The sequence below is a fragment of the Geospiza fortis genome, unplaced genomic scaffold (assembly GCF_000277835.1).
Source record: "Geospiza fortis unplaced genomic scaffold, GeoFor_1.0 scaffold49, whole genome shotgun sequence".
Taxonomy (NCBI): domain Eukaryota; kingdom Metazoa; phylum Chordata; class Aves; order Passeriformes; family Thraupidae; genus Geospiza; species Geospiza fortis.
In genome coordinates, this window is record NW_005054378.1 from 776,448 (window position 1) to 799,030 (window position 22,583).

Below are 22,583 nucleotides of genomic sequence, written 5' to 3' on the forward strand. Positions count from 1 at the left end.
TGTTTGGATGTCAGCCCTACTGGCAGAAGGGAGTCTCTCTGCCTGCAGCAAAGAGGGGCAGGATGATGGTCACCTTTCTGTGTGTCAGCCTCTTGGGGTTTGTGCAGGGACTTACTGGGAATTGCTGCCTGAGCAAGTCTCTCAGAAACTCAGAGAGAATCAGATTAAGGCCACTGGCTTTTATATAACCATGGATGAAATACCTAACTGAGGTATTCATTAATTATGGGGGTAGTTGGGAATAGTAAGAAAAGCTCAAGCCATTAAGATTCACCTAGAAAGAACATATTTTCTCTGTACCCACAGTAATGGATCATCGAAATTGGCTAAAAGGATCTGAATAAACCAGAAACAAAGGACAGACATACACAGAAGTGGATGAATAAACAGAGAAATGATTGACTGGCAAACAGGCAAACTGAAATAAATGGACAGAAGAACAGATGGCCATGTTTATATAACCTTAAAGACAGAATGCTTTCTCAGTGTTGTGGTTGAACTCACGGAACATACTAAGGGCTCTCTGCAATCTTCTGATGACTCCAAAATCTCCCCTGTCCTTACACTGCTACAACACGTATTTACATGCCTAATTTTGAGTACAGTAAGTCCCTTGATTTTAATTCTGCTTAGACTTGCACTCAAAGACCATGTTTGCAAAGTGTTTGTTGGGAGGAGGATAATCATTTGTCAATACCTAGGTAAGGCTTTGGTCTATACTATATGGTCTATACTATTTCTATACTATATGGTATTTTTCCATGTAGCTCATAAACTTCCCTATGATGATGAATCTTCTGAGTTTTCAGGACTGGCTAAGATTGAAAGAGTTTTTTTTTCTTAGAGTTTTTTGGGGCTTTTTGGCTGGAACATTGAACTCAGTATTTGATTTCCTAACAGGCTAGATCAATCTATCAGTTCCCCAGGGTAAAATATTCCTTTGCCAGCTGGTGATTACGATCAATTAGTAACATTTACTTAGATTTTTTATTGCTATGATTGTTACCATTAGTATGTGTGCAGAAATGGTATAAAATTACTTTCTAGAGGAAGTGTATTGGAGGAGAGAGCTATCTCAAGTCTTGAGGATGCTGAAAAGCTGTAGGTGCACATTAAGGAATGTTAATTGGTAATTACAGATTTAGACTGTTTGTATATTTGTAAATACATGTATAGGGGCAGGTATGGATCCTTTAACCTCCCTCATCCATCTCTGACTGCCAGTGCTTGCAAAATCACTTCTGTAGTGCTGGCATCTTCGAGCTAGGCACAGTGTGAATCCCAGCAGCACTTCTCCTGCGGTGTGCCACCAAAGGGTGACCCCGAGTCCATTCAGAGGCTATATTAGTGCAGCTTCACTCCCCAGGCCGGGCAAGGCAGCAGGATTTGTGCGCAGTGGGCATTTCGGAGATCAACACCTGCTCCCTGCACACTCCTGCTTGGTTCTAGGGCACATGGACCCTTTGGATCATCCTCCCAGAGCCATGTGGCTGCAGGGGAATTCCAGCAGGAGATGCCAGTGCTGGGTGCAAACAGGCTTAGCACAGCTCCTTCAAGGCTAACCAGAAGCAAGACCCTTGGCAGTACTGCGGGGGATCTGCCAGCACAAACTGCTCGGGAGTCAGGTCAATTTTCAGCTGAAGCGAAACATGCTGGTTGTCCTGACTGTATTCACCAGACATGCTATCCAGCAGATGAGCACTCAAATATTCAGTACACAGTTTTTCCACCTCCAACATGCCCTTGATGTTTATCATCCAGATTGAACCGTTTAACACTGTAGCTGCATAAGACACAATACAGTGATAATGAGCCCTGGTGGTGTGGGGTTAACCCTTCTGAACCCTGCCACAGGCTTTTGTTGGGCAAAGCCTGTGGATGTGGACAGTATCCCTATGACTGAGGCAACAGGCTGTGGGCACAGGATTGGTCTGGCTTACCTGGATAAGGGTGAATGCCATTAGCAAACACGGCTTCAGCAGCTGGCTGCCCATTAGCCTGTGGCGGGAGGCCAGTGAAACCATTCACCCCAATTGGAGATGGGATGCTAGGCACAGCTGGTGCAGTTATGCCAGGAGGCGTGCTTCCACCTGAAAATGAGGAGGACACAAGGGCAGAGTGTCTGGTGAGTACTGGGAACAACAACTCTGTGGAGAAAACTGCTGACACAATAGCTGTGACCACCACCCGCAAAAAAACACCCGAGAAATGAAAAATCTCCCAAGCTGTTGAGCAAATAAATGGACTGCTTGCAGTTGCTCCCCTGTTCAGAAAGCACTCAAGACAAGCTTGAAAAACCACCAAAAACTTTCAGCCCCATCCTCCTACAGCAGTTCCTATCAGATTCCCTTTGGATCTCTGTGGGTGCACTGATTTCCAGGACTGCTCTGTCTGCACTCTCTCATGAATACACCTTTCATGTGCAAACTCATTCTGAACTTTCTCAGCACTGGGGATCCTTAAAAGACTTGTCAAGTTTATTTGTAGCCTAAAGGTAGCCAGTGATACATTTTTTAATGTTACTGTTTGGTCCAAACTTGACGTCATACTGTTTTAACAGATACCTCTCAATGAACTGGGGCAAAATTTGGACCAAATTTTGTTCCTTTCATGGAATCTTTTCTTTCTTTCTTCCCAGATTCATCCTGTGGGGGACTGTAATGCTGCTATTTGAGAAGAACATATTTTTCTTTATTCTGAGTGGGATCTTGTCACCCACTGGTAGAGAATTCTTGAATTTCTGGGAAGAGAATTAAATCTGTCTGCTACCTCACTGTCTTACTCTTATATATGTGTAAAATGAGTGGACAGTCTGTTCTTCTTGCAACATGTTCAGGATGATTTCAGGGACCAAAAATGAGTTTTCAATGAGCCTGAAATCATATTTTTCTCTTGCTAGGTGTGCATGGGAAGTTAAACTATCTTAACTTCAACAATATCTTTCTCTGTCAGGGTATGCTACTGATTGAAAGCACAATTTTTGCAGTAACCTCTCTTTTAAACCAATTGCACATATTGTCTTCACCATTGCAGCATTCAATCATGGGTTATTTGAATAACACACTTTAACCACTGCTTAAATCTGTGTTGGTGCTTTAAGAAAGCTGCTAGAGATGCATGAGATATTTTAATATGTTCGGATTTGAGTAGCCCAAAAAAAAAAAGGCAGTACTTCAGCTCATTTCTTATACCCTGAGCAGACAAGCTGCTGCTTCCCCTTTTCTTATTTAAATGGTGTTGGCCTTTAAAAATGTCCTCTGTGGAGGTACAGGGAGCCAGCAGTGGCAACTGAAGTCCAAAGGCAATGCTCTTAGCATATGCCATCAGCTTCCAAATCACAAAGGCTACTTAAAATTTCAGTTGCTTTTCTGGATCTCTCCTTTATTTGCATAGAAAATGTAAATAAATTTTTTTCCTAAAATTGCAGCAAGGGATTTGTGCTTGCTATTTTGTGCATATCTAAGGAAGTTTAGGCATATTTATTGGAATTCTTCAATTTTCTTCTCATAAAGAACCCCCCTGGAGAGGTCAGATCTGTAGCTGGAGTAAAACTGGCATAATGCCACTGTGGAAAACAAATGGTGGTGGTGCATGCCAGTTGTGGATTTCATCCCTTGTTTGAGATCTCTTGCTGTAGCCACACCAGGTGCAGATTTACAACAAGGAGAGAGAGAGGGAGGGAGGGAGGCAGGGAGAGGAGGAAGAAGGAAAGAAGCCTAAATAAAATTTAATTTCTAGCTACTCTCTGCAGGTAACAGAGTAGCTGACCCGCTGCCAGACCCACTTTTCACCCAGATTGTTGCAGTGATGGGAGAAATGTAAAACCCGAACCAAACTCTCAGAAATGTCAAATTAATTGCCTCACAATTATGGACTGTTGTGTGAGATAAACCTGACCCTTGATGGAAGACTGTTAAAATGACAGCAAACAGTGTTTCAATTTTCTTGGTCTGAATTACCCATAGGGAGTGCTTATTGCACTCCACTGACTGCAGTTCAAATGAGATGTCTAAGTTTTTTATGGTTAGAGCCAGGTGACATGGATACTGTCTCTCATCCATTACATTTGCCTGGATCCAAAACTCTGAGCCCCTAGGTCCCATGGAAATGAATGAACTTATGGTCATATTCCCAGGAATCCACTCTCCTAGAGGTGGGGTGCAGAGGAAACCAGCTGTATTAGGAGGGCTGAAGATACCAGCACAGAGGCACTGTGCTGAGCCAATGCCTCCAAAGCCTCTAGGACTTCTGGGTTACCAGGACCTTTTTTTCCTAGCACAATTTTTCTTTTGCTTCAGTAAGATCAAAACACTTCCTTTCTATTTTTTTTTCAATGTTCCAAACACTTTTTCTAGTGCTTGGTTGTTTTTTTTTTTTCTGAGAACTTTGAAATATTTCATTTTCCTTCCAAGGCAGAAAAAAGATATACTTCAATGACTAGAAATCCTGCTATGAAGCAGAATGATCATTTTCCATTTGGCTTTCTGAATGCTAACAAAAGCCAGCAGGAGAATTAATGTTAGGCTTCAGATATCTCCTGGCTACTCAGAAATTGCTGCTAGTGTTGTAGGCTTGCTTGCTCAGACATTATGTGAAACATTTTCTATGCATCTTATCACATGCTTTGTGAGTGTTGTAGTAATACAAGGAGTAATTTCAAAGTCTAAACATTTCTCCTAAGGAATAATTGTCAATGGACATTTCCACAACCCACCACAGAGGTTTTTCATGAAGGAAGCTACTCATTCAAGGTAAATCTGAGATAATGCCAAAGTGAATAGGCTCTGTGATTGAAAATATGCCATTAGGAGAGTGCAAAATTGGCCACTGTGAAAGACATCAGGGGATCATCTAAACCAGCATCTTATTTTCAATAATGACCAGCCATGGGTAATCCAGAAAGCATGCAAAAAACATGAGTTTCCTCTCCTCTGTTCTGACAGCGAGAGTTTAACAGTCCCCTCATCCTGTCAAACACTGGAATAGGCTGCCCAGGGAAATGGTGGAGTTGCCATCCCTGGATGTATTTTAAAGACACAGTGATGCAGTGTTGAAGGATATGGTTTACTGGTGGGCTTGACAGTGCTGGGTTAATGGTTAGCCTTGATGATCTTAAAGACCCTTTACAACCTAAATTGCATCATTCTATGACTCTGAAAGGCACTGGCCATAGCAGAAGAGGAAATGATTACACCAAAAAAACCTGGGATTTTTTTCATGGCACAGAACTTGGTGGGCACAGAACTTGGCTGTCTTACAGGTGTTTTCACAGCCATGACACAGAACACACTCTTTTCAAGAATTTGCTTATGTATATTCAAAAGAGCTTGTGCTCTTTAGTGGTGGGTCCATTGCACACTACTGCCTGGATTCAGCTTTCCAGACCCTGAAAATATTTGAATTCCAGGCAGTCTTTGTTTGATGTTCTCTCTGCTCCCACCAACACAAAACAAATCTAGCTAATGCAAATATGATAATCTTGCCAGCAGTGGGTTTAAAGGGTGCACATATAATTAAGCCACTTTTTTATTTGGATTTGCAGTAGCTCCATCGACTTTTTGTTTATACATTTATCATTGTGTAAACATATATTTTGAAATGTGCAGTATAAGATTTTTGAGTCAAGTGCTTTTCCTCGGATCTCCATAAAGTCTTGTGGAATGAGATCTGTCTTTCTTACTTTCCCTTCTCTCCCCATTGCCTCATGATATTCTGTTACAAACGGTCCTTTCAAGATGCGCCTTTGAGTCCTCTGCCTCCCCATCAGACTCTAGTGTATTGAAAAACTTCCCAAACCCTCACTTCTTTCAAGGTTTGGCCCCACTTTTCCCGCTTCCCTTCCTCCCTGCTGTTAGGCCACATGTCATTCCAGGACTACCAGAGCTGATGATTCCTTGACCTATTCCTGCCCAAATGGGAATAATTAAGTTCTTCAAGCCCCAAGAAAGACAGTCCTGTTGCTGTCTTAGCTTGTTTTTCTGTCTGCTGGACCATGCTACAGCTCCTAGAATGGGCTTTTTACAGCCTAGCTAGATCCTGGGAGCCCTTCACTGGCTACCTGTCTCTGTTGCTGCAGCCAGAAACCCCTTCCCTGCACACCCTCATTCCAGGTAGCACCAGATGTCTTCCTTGAGTGCCTTCTGTCCAGTGTCACAACAGGGGGATGTGCTTTGTGTCCCAAGGGCAAAATTCATCTTGATGATATTGCCTCTCACCACAACCCTATTTTGCTAGTCTGTGGGACAGCCTGGCTGTGATAGCACCAACACTGACCCCCTGGACATATATATGCCCCAATAAACCAGTGTAGGTCACTGCGGGATGTTTTGTGACATTCTTAGAGCTAAAGAGAAGTTGTGTATGGGATTAGACTGAGAAATGTCATAGAAGCAGAGAATAGTTAATGTTCTCTCTAAGATCATTGAGTTCAACCACTAACCCAGCAGTGCCCAGCCTGCCACTAAGCCATGTCCCTAAATTCCACATCTACATGCCTTTTAAATAACTCCAGGGACGTATGCTGGTTCACTGCCCTGGGCAGTCTGTTACAGTGTTTGACAACCATTTTTGGGAAAGAAACTTTTTCTGATATCCAATCCAAACCTCCCCTGGTGCCACTTGAGACCCTTTCCTCTGGTCCTTCCGCTTGTTACCTGGGAGGAGAGCCTGATGCTCAGAGGAGGATCCCAAAGAGCTAACAAATCCTGCCAGCTGTCCTGTGTGACCTGGCCCGGATTCCCTGCCCTCTGCCCTTTCCAGCCCGCCGTGCCCGTACCTGAGGTTGGAGTCATGGGGGCGGCTGCCAGGCCGTTCATGTTCAGAGCCGCCATCTGCCGCATCTGGGCTGCGGCGAAGGCGGGCAGCCTGTGGCACCAGCTCCAGGAGGGCACCCGGGAAGGACGGGATGTGTCCTGATGTTTTGGGGTGTCGGCCCACTACCCCTGTGGCACCCCGCAGGACTGGGCATTCTTCTCACCACAGGGGCTGGAGGCAAAGGGCACCTTGGCAAATTGGGGTTTTTATGGTCCCCACCCCGCCATGTGGAGGTCTCCTGTGACCTGGACTCGGCCCACCAAGTCAGAAAGGCAGAGAAAAGTATTTGTACAGATGAAACACAATACACCTGAGCAGAGCGGCTTCGCGGCTTACGTTACGTGTCAAAATTCTGGAAAAGCCTGCCGGTTACTGGTGGGAGTGTATGTAGGAAAAGGGGATTCTTTCTCCAAAGCAGAAATTTTGACTAGTTCTCTAGGGATAACCTGCTTTTTTTCCCACCTGTCAGTAACAAAAAATGATTTTTTTTCTGGTGCTGCTAGGAGGCTTCATCTGGGTACTGAGCAAAACCACAACCAAAACTTCTAACCAGATCATAGCACTGATTTCCAACACTATCAGAGACCCCCAGAAGTGTTGTACAAGAGAGGGGAGCTCCCCTGTTTTAGCAAGATTAGATTTGTCTAATGAGAAAACCCCTTCCCTGTGGTTTGATCTGGGTTGACCTTCTCAGTTAATTTTTTCTAGGAAGTCAAAATGCTGTTTCTTTTAGGGCATCTACAAAAGTCAGAAATAAGGAACCCAGGCTGCATTTTCAGGCATTTGGGGCTAAAAAATTTGGAGCAGAATGCTGGTGAATATTTATCAATTCCAGGAATGCATTTTTTCATTAAAACAAGGCTTTGTAATCCTTATGCTACACTCAGAGCCCAGCATACAGCTAGTGAAGTTCATGTGGACAGTATGGCTGCAGAGAGATTTTAGAATGGTCCTGGTGTGAAGGATAAGACAGTTTGGTGTAAACTGCTTCTTGTCTCCTTCCCTAGTGCTGTGCAAAAAGCCAGACAGGGTGGGAATGTCTGAGTATCCAACCCTCAGCAGTGACAATTTCTGGGTGCTTAGAGAAGGTTTGGTGGGGGGGAAGAAGACATGCAGAAAGTTTGGGAAAACTCTGTACATTCCCCAGTCTCTGGTAATCTGTGACTTGATGATAATAGTGGAAAAGAGAAATGTTTTTCTGTGGTGATTTTAGAAGTGATTCATGTCTTTGCTGTCTCCAAAATTGGAGTGACTCTGTTTCACTGCTCTCTCTGATTTCACTCTCTCTACCATCAGGAAATCGCCCTCTGATGCTGTTCTTTAAGCACGTGGGACATGCTTCTCAGAATTAAACAGACCTCAGAAGTCATGGCAAAGAACAGACTGTTCCCTTCTGTTCGCTTTAATATTGAAATATCAGCTAAATTAACTGTTCTTACACATGTACACTAAAACAAACCCTTGAAATCACTGCACTCACTCAAATGCTGAAACTTTCCCTGCCACCATCCATAAACAGTCCAAAGGAAAGGGTGCTCTGACAAAAACCTGCTGAATAACTATGCATAAGTTATGTGAACTTGCTTTGGTTTCTCCAGCAATAAAATGTAACACAGGATACCTGACTCCACACATTGTCAGATCTATAGGTGAAATGTGTTCTATTGGATTTGAGTATTATTATTTTGTGAAGCCTAATAAAGATTGGTGGCAAAGTGGTGGCTTTCCCTTTGATGGTTAATCACCCTGTTTTATTTTACCCTGCACAAGGTACTTTTACATTCTAACTAGTGATATTTTGCTCTTTGTAATTACTGATGGAGTGATTAGACAATCTTTTGTATTATACACTATGTTGATTCTCCTTTAAGGAGTACATTTGTTCCTGGGCATCGTTTGAGTTTATTCTCCAGAGGAGGTACTGAGCAGGCAATATTAGAAGGTATGCCAAGGAAGTAAAGGAGGAAGGGGAATCCATCCACCCATCTTTAACACCGGATTGACTCCAACACTAGGTGTGCTGACTCACATCTCATTTTCTGTTCTGGGTATTTTTACCTGGGTGGTACCTAAAGATTTGTTTTTGTTTTAAAATATATTTTTCACATATTTATAGCTTTGTAGATTTTTAATAAATAGTTTTATAGCCTCTAGCACTTTCTTGCCCCTTTTCACTTTGATGTGGTAAAAATCCTAACCTGTGACATGGGAAACTAGATCAGGTGCTTCTGCTACAAAGCAGAGGTGCTCCTGCAGAGAACAGTCACCTAATATCTATTATACTCAGTGCTCTGTGGATGCCTCTCTGAGATGTCTTAGAGAGCTGGGAACCCTTCTGGATGTTGACATGAGCCCTTCACATCATCACCCAGAGGACACAGACCTCTCTGCAGCCTTCAGACCTGGTCAACAGGGTAAAAGTGGGGTTGCCTGGAGCTGGAAGGAGTAGAGCATTCCTCACCTGAGCACAGCTGTGCACCCCAGCTGATGGCTTTGCTTCCTTGGCTGGAGAGGTGGCCTCAACCAAGGGCCAGGAATGTCTGACCATTTCAACCCTTGACAAATTTCTTGCTGAACTTCTGAGGTCACAGATCCCATTTGTGCCCATGGCACTCTGTTTGGAGGTGCTCAGGGCCAGAGGTTAGGGGGTGAGGAAGAGGGGGCTCCTATTCAGCCCAGTGGTTGATGGTCAGAGCTTGGTGAGTGCAACGGCACCACGAGGGTGGGAGGACAGGAATTCAGTCACCTTGAAAGGAGCTGACTGCATAAGACCTACCTGCTTCCCCCCCAGGGTGGCTCTAGGGAAATTTACAGAAGGAGAACAAGTCCTGTAAGGGTCACCAGTCTTCCTTCTAAAACCTCCAAGGCATTCCCAATGAAAGTCACCCCACTCCTTCCCCAGCTCCCCCTGAAGACAAATGTCCCATCCTTTCTCCTTTCACTTTGAAAGACACCCAGTGCATGGTCCCAGTTAATAAAGCTGTAGAAAGTGAGGCAGTGACCCCACCAGAGGCAAATCAATAGCAGCAGGGCCCCTGGGTATTGTGTACTTTAAAATATGCCATTTGAAATGCAGATTTTCCCTGCCTGGGCTGGGGCTACAGAGCACTAATCAGGAAGGCAGCAGCCTTATTATCTCAAACTGATCCAAGGGGACAGAGAGGAGCTCTTCCCTCCCTTAGCTGAAAGGACGTACTTCCTTCTGCTTCTCTTACTTCCTTTGCATGACCTTTGCCTCAGCATTTAGAGCTTTTCCCCATCCATTTTAAAGATTCACTCCTTCTTTCCTGCTGTCGTTTCTGTTGCTCAAATATTTATCTTCTTAGGAGACCAGGAGGTGCTACCAGACTGGTTCCTGCCCTGGGGCAGCACCTCAAGAGATAGGAGCCTGCAGTCACCATCCCAGTGCTGGGAACAGGTGGAGAGGCCCTGGAAAAGCCATCTAAAGCATGGGAAGGGGTGGCAGTATTGTCTGATCAATACAGACAGGTGTAAGGGTTTGTCTTGCTCGTCTTTTTCCTACTGTAAGTTGCAATGGTGCTCAAGGGCAGGAGATAACGTCTTTTTCTTACAGGAGGAACAATTGCGTGGAGGATGAAGGAACTTTCTCAGAGCAAAAAATTGTGCTAGAAATAGGAAAAGCAATGCACAGCCTGCCTTCCCCATCCCCAAAAGAAACGTGTGTGAAACTGAAGAAGGGGAAGAGGAGAAAGGGGGATTATTTCTGATGAGCTCTTTCTGAAATAGTGTGATCATTGCCCTCCAGTCCTACTCTGAACAATGCGATGACCTTCTCCTTTTTTCCAGTGCTATTTTCTATCTTTGTGTCTGAACCACACAATGCTTTGTTTCACTATTCATATTATTCATTCAACAGCAATAATAATAACAATAATAATAATAAAGTAGTAGTAGTAGTAGTAGTAACATCGTTCCACACTTCCCACCTCTAATGATCTATACAGACTTAACTAATGAATCCTCATGGTATCCCTGTGATAGAAAGAGATAAAGGAATCAATCAAGCAGTAATACGACTCATATTTGGTAAAACTGTGTAATTGACAAATTCATGTCTGCTATACCTAACTGGCTATTGGGAGGTAAATCTAAAAATACTTTACTAGCCTTGAAACAAACAGAAGATAATTGGCAGAAAAATCAGAATTGTCCTTCATACTTTTTATGGTTTTTTTTTTCTTGGAAATAACAATTTCTGCTTTGAAAATAAAATTTAAATATAATTAGGATATTAAAAAAACCTAAGCAAATATGCAACACCTGGATTAATTTCTCAGTGTCTTTCCAAAGTCTGACACACAATAGCTTGGGTTCCTAACTTCCTGGGAACTTTGGAAAACCCCCCAAGAGACCTAAAAAATTTGTATGTAGAGCCCAAATCTTAGTGTTCATTATTTCTAGTGTTCGTTATTACCTGGGGGCTGGTGGTAAGCAATATGGTATTATCCCTGCTAAAAAGTATTATGGCTTCAAAATAGCTTCCTCTTCTGGAACGGTTAAGTGCAAATAATTTGCATAACAGGTACTATTTACCAAATATACTGTCCCATTTTGGTTACTTAAATATATTAACTATTATATCCAGAAGTCAGCCTACAGTCAGTAATTTTTCCCCAGTTTCATAGGGCTAGCTGATTTTTTTAAAGTATCTCTCCAAAATAATTTCACAGTCCAAATTGAAGAAATATTGGAAAAAGCAATTCTTCCTGTCAGCACTACCTCAGATCATTTAGTAGAAATATCCTTTCATCTCCATGAGAGCTGGACAGGGAGGCAGAATGGGGCACCCAAGGTTTTATGGTCAGCATGGTAGTAACTGCTGCCCTAACTTCCCAAGGAGACCACTTAAGGTGATGTCTGAGAGCTCTGCTGTGCTGGATATTCCAAATTTTTGCTGCAGTTATTGTCTGCAGTTCAGGAGCAGCAGCCATTTGTACCTTTTCAGAGTGAGGAGAGCTGGGATTTACTGAGAAAGGACTTGTTCCAGGCCAGAGAACAGATGTCAGCATTGCCTGTGCTGTCTCTGTCCCAGCCTGTCTGTTTTTACACACTGACTCTATGCCTATCCCCTGCTGCAGGATGCAATCAGTCCCATGGCTGGAGTTTGGCCAGAAGACTGTGGCTAACAGTCCCACCCCATTTTTTATGCAAACTTGATTTATGACTTTGATCTTATCTTAAATAATTTAAAAATTAAATAATTTATACTGTATCTGTCACTTTCCAAGGCTCGCTCCTTTGTTCTTGCTTTGCTCTTCTGCATTTTCCCATCTCCCTCACCCTTTTTTGATCTGTGCACATTTCCTTTCTGCATGGTGAGGCATCACTGACATGAGACAGGCACTAAACCCTCCTTGCCCCTTTTATTCAAAGAGAGACCTGCAGGAACTGTAGCTTATTTGTGCCAGGACTGTACTACCACCATTCACAGACAGTTTTGATTGTCACTGCTTGTGATTTTGGGCTTGGCCGCCCTGAGTAGGTGTGCTGCGCTCTGTGAAGTGGAGAGTGTGCCTGCAGGTTCTTCCTAGGCTGGCAGCAAATCAAAGGTGGTGCCAGGCAGCATCACTCTCCTCCTCTCCAGGCTGAGTCCAGATCTATACCTCAGCCTGGCCTTAGACTGCAGAAGCAGCTGTCAGTACCCAGCTGATGTAGATCCACAGTAACCTGACAATGAAAAGGGCTGGTGCCCTGTACCCTTGTGAAATAAAATAAATAATTGCTCCATAAAAGGGGAAGTTAAATGAGTATGGGAAGATATTGCTGAAGAGAAAAAACCTAAAACAATCAAAAAACCCACCCTGAAATAAATTAGAGTAGGGGCTCTGGGAGCTTTAGGAAGCTATGAAATCTGACTTGCCTTGAGCTGCATACAAAAGAGGTGAGGTGGGTCTGATGTGATTTTCTGTGCCACTGAAACAGCAGACAGAGTTGGTGCCAAGTTTTGTCTGGGCTGCTTGAAGGTGGCACACGAGGAAGGGATAGAAAGCCACACACAGTGGAGAACTCCCTTTGCTTCCTCATTTTTTTGCCTCTGTGTCTGAGGCCAGATGGCTGCTGCACCCCAGGACTGGTTGCTTGGCTGAGACCATGGCTGATATCAAGGTTAAAGTTGTTTAAGTTGGGGCTGAGGGGGCTGGCAGTGTGCAGCAGCCTGAGAGCTGTGGCATGGCCATTTGCTGGGGAGGAACTAGGGCCCAAATCTGTCCTGATAACAACACTAAAGTTTATCTGTCAAACTTTAATGGTCTGAGACCCTTGCTGCCTCTCTTCAGTGGTGCTGCTGGATTGGCAAACCCATGGCTGCCCACCAGTCTATCAAAGACCCACACCATGGGGGTTCCTGCTGCACTGGCCACCTTGACGCATTGAGGCTTTTTGGGAGCTAATCCTGTCACAGTGATGTGCAAGATGCTTCTCTATGGAAAATTCAGATGGGGACAGACCATTAGAAACTACTGAAAAACCACTGTCATGGGATTGCTTGGGAATTGTTATATAGAGACATCAGTCAGGTTTGGACTGCTGGGGGATAGCTGGGAGGACAGCCTAGGAATCAGAGAGCCTGATGTCTCATGCTTGTGATGGCCTCACTATTAAGCATTGAGGCAATTCTTACACTTATGTTACTATCATACCACTCTGAGAAAGCTCATGGAGAGCCTGTACAAGAGAGAGTCGTGTCCCTGAGGGAGAAGAGAAAATAAATACATCTGATCATCAGGTCTATTTGCACATGAAGAAACAAGATCAGGGGGTCAAACAATTCAAGCAATGTCACGAGAGTTGCTGGTGGCAGTGGCATCACCAGTCATGACAGTCGCGCTCCTGATATTTCAGCTTCCCTCCTCTTGACTTGCCTTAGCTCTTTGACTTCAGGCTGAGTAAAACTGCTGTCTCCCTCTCCCTCCCTGCTATCGATCCCTCCATCTCCTGCTGGCATTTGCGAGGTGCCAATCACCCTGATATCTGAGAGCCAGCAGTCCGGGCTGGATTAATCGGGACCAAGGCAACGTCACAGAGCCCCACACTCTCTTCCCTCCCTCTCATGTGAGCCTGTGAGATGGAGCAGATAGGGAGGCTGATTGAGAGAGAGCCTCTGAGCATGCTCTGGGTCCACAGGCGCCACACAGAAATGTGATCCCATCATTTAGACAGCTCCCAAGTCCCAAGGGTAATTGGTGTCACCAGCTTGTCATATCCAATGGGTCAAGATCTGAAACTTATTTTTTTCCCGCCTTATTAGCATTTTTATCAGAAAAATAATAAAAAAAAGAGTATAGGTCCAATTCTGCTTTTACAGAAGTCAACATGAAAAATATCAATTTGTTTCAAGTGGATGGGAGAAGACCAGAAATTGTTTTTCCTCTTCCTTTCCCCCTGATTCCTCACCTCCCCTCATAATGCACCTGTCTTATCTGGTGAGAAACAGAGGAAACTTTTGTGGTGTAAAGGTGCAGACTACATCCTCTCATATCAGTATAAACCTTGTCTGGAAATTAGAAGAGTTGCTCTAGATTAAAAATAATGCAAGAAGAGTTTTTGGACCAGGACATCAGGACAGTGGCGTCTTTGCCATCTCTCCAGTTGCCTGACCAATGTCTGTAGAGTGACACTGAAGCCACTTCTCCTGCCTGACAACCTCAGCAAATGTTTGTCCCAAGCTGTCTGTGGATTCCCTCCTGTTAACTCCTCTGGTACATGGGGGCAAAGGTGCTACATCCCTCTGACAGCCTGCTGGCCACTGACCTAGGCTCATTTGGCATTTACTGTCTCTTTTCCTCTTCCTGCAGCCTCCTCTGGCCAGGGGGAGTGTTAAGCACAGCCAGGCTGAAGAGGAAGTAGCTTCTCTATAATGTGAGGAAGGGAGCAGAAGACAAAGGAAAAGACAGAGACTGGCTTTGACTAGGAATAAAAATGAAGATAGCAAAATGGAAGTAAAAAATAGAATTTTTCCAGAAGAGAGAGAGTAAAAACTCCAGAAGTGCACCAAGAGGTGCAGCTGGAAGGAGAGGAAGAACTTCAGTGGAGCTCTACAGCACATCCTCACAACTCTGCATGGCTCACACCAGGGGTGGGCTGCGTTGTACCAAGCGTTCAGTGAGGCACAGGGCTTCCAGAGAGGAACAGAAATGTCAAGACCTTCAAACTAAAAGGAAAATATGGTGATGTGATGGGAAATATTTGGTGCCAACACATGAGAAAGAAACAGTCATGGAATGAAGGAAAACCTTGTGGTCATTGCTCTGGAAGGAGTGTTGGCACACAGTGTTATTCCTGAGCTGGCCCTACATACCTAAGGCAAGGTTTGGGTCTCCCATTCAGGAAGGTGCTACTCTGGACAATGTGTTCAACAGCACTTCCCTCCTGGGCACAAATCATAGAAGAAGCACCTATATACACTGTCACTGCCTGAAAACCTGCTTCAGAGAAAGCAGCCAAAGTCATTGGGAAGTATTGTGTCTGCCTGCTGCAGGCATCACCTTCACCTTCCTCCAAAATATCTAGCAGAGAGACCAAGTTACCTGACCCTGGTCTTGTCTTGCAGATCCTTGTTAATCTTAGCCTAATGAAAACAAGTAATTTCAGACACATCCATTTAATAACATCATCAAACCCCAGCACCCTGTGCAGTCACATCTTCTCAGGTTTGGTATGCCCACAGGAAACTTGAAGTTAGCACAAGAGGATTTTTTCCCAGTGTGTTTCAATCATGCTCTTTGGGGCAGCAGGACTGTGTGTGGGCATATGCCTGTGTGTACATTTTATTATTATCTACCATGCTTTGTGAATCTAAAAGCATTTCTCTCAACAGCTGCTGTTTTGTCCTGTGGTCGCTCCAAAGGTACCCACGGTGATGCAAAGTGCAGCAGGGTAGTGGTGATGTGAGGCAGAAAGCTGGGATAACTGGGATAACTGGGATAAACTGAGCAGGCTTATTTTATCCCAATCCCCAAAGTGTAGTTGTGTTTTCATTCTACAACAATGGCTTAGCCCCCATAGTAATTGTTCTGCATGGGTCCACACATGACCAAAAGTTACTGCTAGAGCTGTCTGTGGCACCTAGGAGACACCTGGGAGATTCCCAGAGCCTACCCTGGATGGCATGGCTAATTTTTACTCCAATCATGTAACCAGCTCAACAGATAAGCCACCGCTTCCTCCTCTGCTCAGGTTTTTTGTCCACTCCCACGAGTTTTTGTCCATTTCCAGGTGATAGTCCCCCCTCTCATGAACATGCAGAAAGCTGCTGTCTATACTTACTGCCTGTGCATAGGCTCCATAAGCTCCAAACTGGATGGCCATGGGGTTGAACATGCCCATTTGTCCTGCCATTTGCTGCATGCGCCTCATTGTACGCTCCTTGTCCGTGTCCGCAAACTTCACCACCAGGCTTGAAGAGGCTCCCTGCAGCACAGGAAACAAAAGGATACACACAGGGAATGAGCCTGATGCACACCAGCTCATCAATCCATACACCTAGCACAGATTTAGTAGAATGGGATCCAGGTGCTGATGTTTTCCGTGCAACCTGTCAGGCTGTGAATTTTGACTTTTGCAAGAGGGTGTGAGCATCAGGAGGTAAAGGATCTTGGAGGGTGAATGCCAGCAGCCTGGCTCCTAGTTTCCAAAATTCCAAAGCTTCTAGGATTCATTTACATTTTCTCTGCAAAAGTTGTTGCCTTATTCTTTCAACCTTCAGGCCCAGAATGTTGAATCAGAGGACAAAGATCTGGACACAGTGTAGTGAAATGTAGGAGGCTTTGCTTCATGAATGTGGTAGGATTTGTAGACTGGTTTGTTTTGGTGGAATGGGTGAGGTCTCTGCATTCCAGACCCCTGAAGTGGATCACCCTTTCAATGCTGTGTCTTGTAACCCCCAAGTCCGGTGAGAAATCCCTGCCCAGCCTTGGAGACAGGAGTCAGTATGCTGGGCAAGGTGTATGTGTCATCATGAAACAGCATCTCTTCAGCACTGCCAGATTTAGGGAGCAAAAATACTGGATGGACCTGAGCTCCCTCTCCACAAACAGTAGGAAATAGAGGCTACCATGAAAGAGCCCATACATTTCCAGGAAAGATCTACAATATTAGGATTATGTCTGCAGTCAACATCAGCACAGAACTACGGATGATCATCAGAGCTGCCTGTAGAAATCTGTGAAAAATGCAGTGCTTTTGGGAATGAATGAAATCCCTCTCCTTCCCAAAACCAGATGAAGGGTCAATAGCTGCAATCCTTAAATTTCTGATGGGGGGCAGAGATGAGAAGAAATAGATCTACCTAGGAAGGCATTTTTTGGTCTTTCTCCAAGGAAGTCCTAACGTCATGGGTTGGTTGCTTCCCCACGGGGTGGCCTCCCCAGTGAAGGTGGAGGTGTAGGGGAGGGACAATCTGGCTGCAGCCCTGACAGCAGTGGACATTGCCCTGGGAGCTGGGCTGCCACCCAGCCCGGGGAGATGGGCAGGTGAGCTGTCAGGACACTAACAGTGATATTCAGCTGGAATATTATATATTATATAATATTCCAGCTGAATATTATTCAGCTGGAATAATTGTGCTCCTATAGCTTCTGTTTTGACAAACTGGTGTTCGCTGGTCAAAGTACTGTCCGTGGGGAAACAACCAGCTCAGTTCTAGCTGTGGCAGTAGAGGAAGACCAGCTCCATGCCAGAGGAGCTGAACTGTTGCAGGACCCTTGTTTTCCTAGCAGAGGAGGAATTTTCTGGAAATGCACAAGAAAAACATTATTAACTGGCTTACACATGTCCCTGTGTATCTGCAACGAGAAAAAATAATCTCAGTGAAAGCAGAATTACTCTGCTACAAATTGGGAGGAGTGTAGTAAACCACAACTATAGACATATGTATATATAAGTCTAAGCTATACATATTCAATAGCCTCTTCATATCCTCAGTTATGAATAAAGACTTGAGGAATTAACCTGCTAAAAAAAGACCCCAACAATCTAACACCACACAATGAGTGATGCTCCCTTGGATTAGCAATCTATACTGGGAGAAAGTGATTTTCATTGGCAAAGAATCTTTCTTTTTGACCTGTTAGTCTCTCTCTAATAAATCTATAACCCACTCACACAATGTGATGAAGAGAAAGGTTTTGAAAGAAGTGCTTCAGGAAAACAAAGGGATGCAGGGATGAATGCTCCATTCAAAGATGGAGAGCAATCTTCAGCAGTTATTATAAAATCTAAACAGAAGGGGGAGTGGAGGAGAAGAGAGGAAAAAAAAAAACCCTGTAGCCAAAATTCCCCTGCATTTCTGTTGAAGGCTGGGTGACTTTTAATTTTTCTTCAGATCACATGATGCAGATATTGATCCTTCCCCAAATCACACTCTTAATTGCAGCTCATCGACAAATGAATATTTTAATGCATACATTTCCTGCTAATTATCACCTGGACCAGTTCTTAATTAGATTTCAACACTCATTTAATTAACCCTGATCCGAGAGACTGTTTGGTAACTTGCATCTAATGATTTAAACCTATTTGCAGCTGTATTGGAGGGAGGCACTGGTCCACAGCAGATTGGGCTGTTCAGAGCTGCTGTTGTGATTTGCAGAGCAGAGCCTGCATCATGATGAGCACAATGCAGGATGGAGGATTTTGAAACTGAGTGAGAGTGTATTCATTTCTGCAGAAGGGGTTTTGAAGATGTGACCCGCTCCTGTTAGCATGACAGGGAAATGTAAATAAGTTGGTGTCTTCTTCCTTCTCCTTTTCTCTTGATCTCTATTTGCCCTGGAAGTCTTAGGGCCAGGGAACTGCCTCAGGCATTTGCTGATGCCTCACACTGTTGAAAACCAAACTATTATTGTAGATGGCATCATGAAAACATGGGTAACTTCCACATGAAGTGCTTGCCCCTGGAGTGTTCTTCCCTTCTGATGTGAGTCATAGTGACTGCACAGCAGCTGTTTGACCCAATGGGATCTCATCTTGCCTCCTGAGAGATGTTTTTCTGGGTTGCCTGTCGCAGTAGGACTTCAGGCCTCTTTGAACATTGCTATCATATACACAGGGCAGAAAGGCCATTGGCAAATAGATTCAAGCTAGACCACACACTACAAAGAAGGAAGAGAAAAAGAAGATGTTTTTCTGAGAGTTGTCTGCAATGAGATGTGCATGTAGGTGGTTAAAGATGTGTAGCCAGTAGAGATGCTGCATTGCTCTTGAATATGGAGACTGACTGACCTTGGGATTGATGTTTTCAGTGTGTGGTTCCTCATGTGCAGCTCTTTCATGTGGCCCAAAGGAAATCAGGCAGTAAACTGTATCAGATCAGCCAGTGTGGGACTTTTAACAGTGGAGCCAAATATTGCTGTTCATATACAGCAGAACAGGGCTGCTTTCTACTCCAGTGACTTCTACTAATCCACTGGACAGCAATAGAAATGCCCCAGAATGGGCCAGGTTTTCCACAGGGTAAAAATGCTGCAGCCCTTCATCTGGATTATTTATTGCTTCCGTGAGGAGCTAAACCATGATGTAAATCAGCTGTTGTCTGCTGGCAAAGGCAATAGGTCCTGTCTGCTCTGTCATTTACTAGTAATAATACATAATCTCCTTGCTCTCTCTGGTTCTCGGACTGCACCTCATATTTTGCCAAACCCCATGAGAGTTACACTGGGTAAGTCAATAACGCTTGAAATGTACTTCTGCATTTTTCAGAGGAAAGGACCTGTTCATTTCTCCACCTTGCAGACCCACAGTCAGAAGATACTATCATGAAAGTGAGCCTTCCTGCTGGTGCCTCTGCAATAGGCTGCTTGCAATTGGAATTTATCTCTTTTCCCCTCAAATCAACCTCCTTTTTCAAGTGCTTTGATATCTACTGATGAAAAGAATGATAAGGGCTAAGTATTATTATGCTTCTCCTATTCTCTCTTGGGCCAGCAAGTCTACTTAATATGGCTATCTTTCTTCCCATCCCCCTGCCACGCATGGTAATGAATTGCTCCCCTTAGTCAGCAGAGTCAGGCACTCTCTAGGTTGGTGGGGCGAGGGAAAATATGGAGGAAAAATCACTCTGCGCCACACTCACTTTGTAATCCCTAATCAGAGTCCTCTGTGAGAAAAACTAATTTCCCAGGCTGTCTTGACGTGTGAAATAAAGTCATTCTTGAAAACAGGAGCTTGACAGGTCGCTTGTGAAATTTCATATTCAGCTAAAAATAAAATATCCATCCATTGATATTTCATTTAAAGGCAGAGGAAAACAAATCTATTGCCTGGCTGTTGGAACTTTTCCCCATTAGATATGGTCTTCCAAATGGAGTGTATACACAGATTAAGTAGAAGTGTTTCAGGAGGCCAAACATTACTGCCCAGCAGCAGGGAAAAATCACAGAATCACAGAATCAACTAGGATGGAAAAGACCTTTGAGATAATTGAGTCCAACCTGTGACCAGACACCACTGTGTCAATCAGACCATGGCACTGAGTGCCACATCCAGTCTTTCCTTAAGAGGACCTCCAGGAACTGTGACTCTACCACCTCCCCGGGCAGTCCATTCCAATGCCCCATCACCTTTTCTGTGCAGAAATTCCTCCTAATGTCCAACCTAAACATCACCTGGAGCAGCTTAAGACTGTGTCCTATTGTCTGGGAGAAGAAACTGACCCTTACCTGGCTACAGCCTCCTTTCAGGGAGCTGTAGAGAGAGATGTAGAGGTTCTCCCCTGAGCCTCCTCTTCTTTAGGCTAAACAACCCCAGATTCCTCAGACATTCCTCATGGACTTATGCTACCCTTCACCAGCTTCATTGCCCCTTTCTAGACACACTCCAGCATCTCAACATCCTTCCTCAGCTGGGGGAGGGGGCAGAACTGGACACAGCATTTAATGTGGAGTCTCACCAGTGCCAAGTACAGGGAAAGAATTACTTCCCTGGTCCTGCTGACCACACTATTCCTGATACAGGCCAGAAGCCATTGGCCTTCTTGGCCACCTGGGCACACTGCTGGCTCATGTTCAGCCAACTGCCAACCAGCATCCCCACATCCCTTTTTGCCTGACCACCGTCCAGCCACTCTGTCCCCAGCCTGTAGCACTGCAGGGGGGTGTTGTGGCCCAAGTGCAGGACCCAGACCCCATCCATTGTCAGCCCATCTATCCAGCCTGTTGAGGTCCCTCTGCAGAGCCCTCCTAACCTTCCACACTCCCCCAAAACTGCATGTCCCCTGCAAATTTGCTGATGTTGGACTCAACTCCCTCATCCAGATAATCAATAAAACAGGACTGGGCCCAACTCTGATCCCTGGAGGACACCACCTGTGGCTGGCCACTAGCTGGATGCAGCACTGTCACCAACACTGTCTGGGCTTGGCCATCTAGCCAGTTCCTAGCTCAGCAAAGAGTGCTCCCATCCAGGCTGTGAGCTGCCAGCCTTTCCTGGAGGATGCTGTGGGAGACGGTGTCAAAGGCTTTGCTGAAGTTCAGCCAGACACATCCACAGCCTTTATCTGGTCATCAAAGGAGATCAGCTTGGTCAGGCAGGACCTGTGCCTCTTAAACCCATGCTGGCTGGCCTCACTCCTCGGCTATCTTGTAGGTGCTGTGTGATGGCACCCAAGATGATCTGTTCCATAACCTTGCTGGGGACCAAGGTCAGGCTGACAGGTCTGTATTTTTCTAGACCCTTCTTCCAGCCTTTCTGATGGATGCATGTCACATTGGCACCTCCAGCCATCTGGGATCTCCCCAGTGGGCCAGGACTGATGATAAATGCTGGAGAGTGGCTTGGTGAGATCTTCCACAAGCTCCCTCATCACTTTAGAGTGGATCCCATCTGGTCCCATAGACTTGTGAGCACCGAAGTGACTCAGAAGGTCTCTTCCTGCTTCTGCTTAGATTACAGGGGAGCTCTTCTGCTTCCCATCCCTGTCTACTAGCTCAGGTGTCCAACTGCTTCTCCGTAGAACAATATTCTTAGGAAAAGTTCTGTGAAGGTCTGGCCTTGAAGAATATATGCCTGAATTTCCTTTTCCTGCCAGCCCTATAAATCTGCTCTGATTCCTTAGGTTACTAATCTCCACAGATGGTTAGACACCTTTTTCCTTCAAAACTCATGAATCTGGGCCTAATTTGCCAAAGTCATTAAATTGTGTTTCACTTTGAGCTTAGTGAATCTCCTGCTGGAGGCAAACATACATGTAAGTCCTTTAACACAAGGCTGTCTCATGTAGGTGTACCTTTACATCCTTGTTAGCTCAAATGGAGCCAGATAAAAGTTCTAGGCCAAAAATATTTTAAAAAAAATTTGTTATATTAAAGTTCCAGTCTCTAAAGCTCTGGAGTATAAGAGATCTGAATGTGCAGATCCTATAAAATACCTTCCAAAATGTCAGCCATGAACACAAAGATGCTTAAATGAGTAGGTGCTGCTGGACACTTGTCTTTTGGGCAATGACTGTATTCCTAATGCCACCACAGAAAGTGGTGGAAATTTTGCCTTAGCACTCCCTTTGTGACTACAAAACAGAGCTGGGAGGATGCTGACCTTCAGCAAGACAATCAGGGTAATATTTCCATGCAAGAATCCTTGATGTTAAGGCCCAAAAGCCAAAGGAAGATTTATTTGCTTTGGGCTCTGTCATCTCAGGCCATTTGGCATGATGTCCCCTAAGTTTGAAAACAAATTTGGAATTTTTTTGGAAACGCCTATGCAGCTCTATTGAAAAGAGGGATGGTGAATTAGACAGTGGGGTTTGACCCCAACCG

General features: G+C 44.6%; 1 protein-coding gene across 1 annotated transcript in view; it reads right to left on the minus strand.

The window, feature by feature from the left end:
- CELF4 (CUGBP Elav-like family member 4) overlaps positions 1-22,583 on the minus strand; it is a 696,303-nt gene that overhangs the window by 64,325 nt on the left and 609,395 nt on the right. The window contains exons 6-10 of the mRNA XM_031060278.1: positions 16,095-16,242; positions 14,449-14,476; positions 11,175-11,186; positions 6,776-6,876; positions 1,941-2,090 (exon numbers count right to left, since the gene is read on the minus strand). Of these exons, the coding sequence (XP_030916138.1) occupies positions 1,941-2,090; positions 6,776-6,876; positions 11,175-11,186; positions 14,449-14,476; positions 16,095-16,242 (439 nt within the window). The remainder of the gene's footprint in view (positions 1-1,940; positions 2,091-6,775; positions 6,877-11,174; positions 11,187-14,448; positions 14,477-16,094; positions 16,243-22,583) is intronic.